Raw genomic sequence first — 4,321 nt, 5'->3', positions numbered from 1 at the left:
TTCTTAACGTGGAATATTTCTTAGACATTTTGCATAAATTCCCTAGAATAAGCACAACCACTATTTGGAATTATTACCAGTAAATTCCAGCTCTTTTCAGTTTTCCTCATCTTCCTTTTCTTTCACTTTTAAAGTCTTGCTCATTACATTTGAACTATTTGTTTGCTAGGGCCCATGGATTAGACCTTCGGACAAGAAAGAAACGTCGTACCAGATGCTTCATGCATAATATGCAATATAAATAGAGGCAGCCACCGAATATTGCATCAACCAACTCATGCAACAGTTTTTCTAAAATCTTTTCATGCAGTCAGTCAAATTGGTTGAAATCGTGAACCTACAGTGAGCTTTTATCTTGCCTACATTTATACTTTGTATATTGGCTCTCCTTTTATCTTGTGTGAGATAGAAAATCTCAACATTCTTTTACTTAGCAGCTATCATTGGCTTTCGAAATTATGCCTTCAATAGTTGATGCAAATTTGTCCTGCATTAACCTGGTTGTGCACCTTAGTAAACTGAACAATACCAAAAAGAAATGGGGCTCTGCTTTTCTGACCATATGTTGTTCAAGGGCCTTCAAAAATGTTCCAAGTCGTAGAAAGAGCAAGATTTTACCAGTACCTTCAGACACGGTTACTATCGATATTGCCGAAGTTCATCCCTGCCCTTGCAAGGTTGATCAGACAACTCTAACAAAGCTTGTCAAGGAGAAAAGCCTTGGTCAGCTTGACCAATTAGGTGGTATTCAAGGTATAGCTACTTCTCTCAATACTGAAGTTCAGCATGGATTAAATGGTCATGATGCCGAAGATATTTTACGCAGAATTGAAGCCTTTGGTAGCAACACATATCGTAAGCCTCCCAAAAAGGGATTCTTCCATTTTGTTTGGGAAGCTTTTCAAGATCCTACAATTGCCATTCTTTTGGCATGTGCTGCATTATCACTTAGTTTTGGCATAAAAGAGAATGGTCCAAAAGAAGGATGGTATGATGGTGGAAGTATATTTGTTGCTGTTTTTCTTGTCATTTCTGTTTCAGCTATCAGTAATTTTAGGCAGAGCCGGCAATTTGAGAAGCTTTCCAAGGTCAGCAGCAATATCCCAGTTGAAGTTGTGAGAAATGGCAGGAGACAGCAAATTTCAATCTTTGAAATTGTTGTTGGAGACGTTGTTCGCTTGAAGATTGGTGATCAGGTACCTGCTGATGGATTATTCTTGGAGGGGCATTCCTTACGCATTGATGAATCAAGCATGACTGGAGAAAGTGATCATCTAGAAGTTAATCAAAACCAGAATCCATTCTTGACTTCTGGTACCAAAGTAGCTGATGGATATGGTCAGATGCTTGTTACTTCTGTTGGAATGAACACAACTTGGGGGGAAATGATGAGCTCTGTTAGCCAGGACTCCAATGAGAAAACTCCTCTTCAATCGCGCCTCAATAAGCTAACTTCAGCAATTGGTAAAGTTGGTTTAGCAGTTGCTTTCTTAGTTCTTTTGGTGCTATTAGTTCGCTACTTCACTGGTCATACAAAGGACGCAAATGGAATCAAAGAGTACAATGGCAGCAAAACAAAGGCTGATGATGTGATCAATGCTGTGGTGAAAATTATTGCTGCAGCCGTAACAATTGTAGTTGTTGCAATTCCAGAAGGTTTGCCTCTGGCTGTAACACTTACACTTGCTTACTCGATGAAGAGAATGATGGCTGATCAAGCAATGGTGAGAAAGCTTTCTGCTTGTGAAACAATGGGCTCTGCTACAACCATCTGTACAGACAAAACAGGTACTCTTACTCTAAATAGAATGACAGTAACAAAATTTTGGCTGGGCAAGGAATCAGTGGAGAAAGATAGCTACCTTTCTATCTCAACCAATGTTCTTAAATGGCTTCGTGAAGCTGTGAGCCTAAACACAACAGGAAGTGTTTATAGGTCGATTAATTTAGGAACTGAGGGCCTCGAGTTCTCAGGAAGTCCTACTGAGAAAGCAATTCTGTCTTGGGCTGTGATGGAATTAAATATGGACATGGAGCGAGTAAAACAGAATTGCTCCATTCTTCATGTCGAAGCATTCAATTCACAGAAGAAAAGAAGTGGAGTGTTGATGAAGAAAATGGTGGATAACTCGACTCATGTCCACTGGAAAGGAGCTGCTGAAATGATACTTGCAATGTGCTCGCATTACTACAATCTTGAAGGAGAAGTCACATTACTTGATCATCTTGAGAGGAAGAAATTTGAAGAAATAATACAGGGCATGGCTGCCAGCAGTCTGAGATGCATTGCATTTGCTCACAAGCAAATAACAGAAGCCGATGATGCCAGTGGAGAAATACAGCAAACATTAGAAGACAGAAACTTGATCCTTTTGGGGATTGTAGGCCTAAAAGATCCCTGTCGCCCCGGTGTGAAGAAAGCTGTGGAAGATTGTCAATACTCTGGTGTGAAGATCAAAATGATCACCGGCGACAATGTCTTCACTGCAAGAGCAATAGCCACTGAATGTGGAATACTTAAGCCCGATCTTGAGGCTAACGATGAATTGGTGGTAGAAGGTGTCGAATTTCGCAACTACACAGATGAGGAACGGATGGAAAAAGTTGATAAAATTGTTGTAATGGCGAGATCGTCTCCTTTTGACAAGCATCTCATGGTGAAATGCTTAAAAGAGAAAGGTCATGTTGTAGCAGTGACTGGAGATGGAACAAACGACGCGCCAGCATTGAAAGAAGCTGATATAGGACTTTCTATGGGGATTCAGGGCACTGAAGTCGCCAAGGAGAGTTCAGATATTGTCATTTTGGATGACAATTTTGCTTCTGTTGCCACAGTGCTTACATGGGGAAGGTGTGTGTACAGCAATATCCAGAAATTTATTCAGTTCCAACTCACAGTGAATGTGGCAGCTCTAGTGATCAACTTTGTAGCAGCAATTTCAGCTGGAGAAGTACCATTAACAGCAGTTCAACTCTTGTGGGTAAATCTCATCATGGATACTCTTGGAGCCTTGGCGCTAGCAACAGAAAGACCAACAAAGGATCTGATGGACAAGCCTCCAGTGGGGCGTACTGAACCCCTCATCACCAACATCATGTGGAGGAACTTAATGTCTCAAGCCTTGTATCAGATAGCAGTTTTGCTGACATTACAGTTCAAAGGAAAATCAATCTTTGGTGTTAGCGAAAAGGTAAACGCTACGTTGATCTTCAACACTTTTGTTCTTTGCCAAGTGTTCAACGAGTTCAACGCAAGGAAACTTGAGAGTAAGAATGTGTTTGAGGGGATACACAGGAACAAGTTGTTCTTGGGAATTATTGGAGTAACAATTATTCTTCAAGTGGTGATGGTGGAATTTTTGAAGAGATTTGCTAATACGGAGAGGTTGAATTGGGGGCAATGGGGAGCTTGTATAGGAATTGCAGCTGCATCCTGGCCAATTGGCTGGATTGTCAAGTGCATGCCTGTTCCGGACAGGCCAGTGTTCAGCTATCTCAAGTGGAAGAAATTCCGTTGAAATATGTCAACTTTTCCTATAGATTTTACTAGCAGAAGAATAAGAATATTTGTTAACCAAAAAATCATGTTGATTTGTTATCAAGTACGTAGTTTTTGTTAAGATTTTTAGGATAATTGTTAGCCGGATATTTTGTTAGTTTGCTGCTTGTAAATAGTGATTTGATGAATGAATAGCATAAACTCATTTTAAGATTCAATACAAGCCTCTTATAAGCTTTTTTTTTTTTTTTCTCCCAAAAAGACAACAGCTTCAAATGCATGTAAAATGGAGTAGTGTGCTCAAAGTTTCGTTTTAATATCTTCTGTAGTTTGCTTCTGTAATGTACTTTTTGTAGTAAATTCTTGCAGAGTTCAATATTTACACTTACCAATAAATCAAACAACTTCTACTAATTGTTATTAGGAAAACAGCAGGCGAGTTGCAATATCACAAAGTTTCGTAGTAGTTTATGCTGATTTGTTGGTTTAGAAAATGATTAGACTCCACTATAATATAACATTGGCATACACATTACAAATTCTTACTTCTTGAGCTATTCGCAATATTCATAAGCAAACTAATGATTTTCTGTAAAATATCCACAAGTCAAATTGACGAATTTGGGCCCAGCGTGGTTCAATGACTTGGACAAATCATTTTGGACGTCTAAAGACTGAGATGTATCTCAAACCCAAGCCCATTGATATGTAACCCATCCAAGAAGAGGTAGCCACCACGTGATAACAGAATTTGAAGGAACAGCGACTTTAAGAGACAACAGTATGCATTGACATGAGAAGCATAGGTGGAAAACAAATCAA

The 4,321-nt window shown here is 39.4% G+C and overlaps 1 protein-coding gene across 1 annotated transcript; it reads left to right on the top strand.

The window, feature by feature from the left end:
* The first annotated feature begins 289 nt into the window (after positions 1-289).
* On the top strand, positions 290-3,836 carry LOC140037528 (putative calcium-transporting ATPase 13, plasma membrane-type). Its single transcript, XM_072081875.1, has one exon. The coding sequence runs from the start codon at positions 459-461 to the stop codon at positions 3,516-3,518; it is 3,060 nt and encodes a 1,019-aa protein (XP_071937976.1). The 5' UTR covers positions 290-458; the 3' UTR covers positions 3,519-3,836.
* The last annotated feature ends 485 nt before the right edge of the window (positions 3,837-4,321 follow it).

The sequence above is a fragment of the Coffea arabica genome, chromosome 3c (assembly GCF_036785885.1).
Source record: "Coffea arabica cultivar ET-39 chromosome 3c, Coffea Arabica ET-39 HiFi, whole genome shotgun sequence".
Taxonomy (NCBI): Eukaryota; Viridiplantae; Streptophyta; class Magnoliopsida; order Gentianales; family Rubiaceae; genus Coffea; species Coffea arabica.
The sequence above is the reverse complement of the archived record's forward strand: the minus strand, read 5'-3'. Positions and strand labels throughout refer to the sequence as shown.

Bases quoted from the DNA above. Each gene is read 5' to 3' on its own strand.
- LOC140037528 (XM_072081875.1), top strand. From the start codon at position 459: ATGCCTTCAATAGTTGATGCAAATTTGTCCTGCATTAACCTGGTTGTG.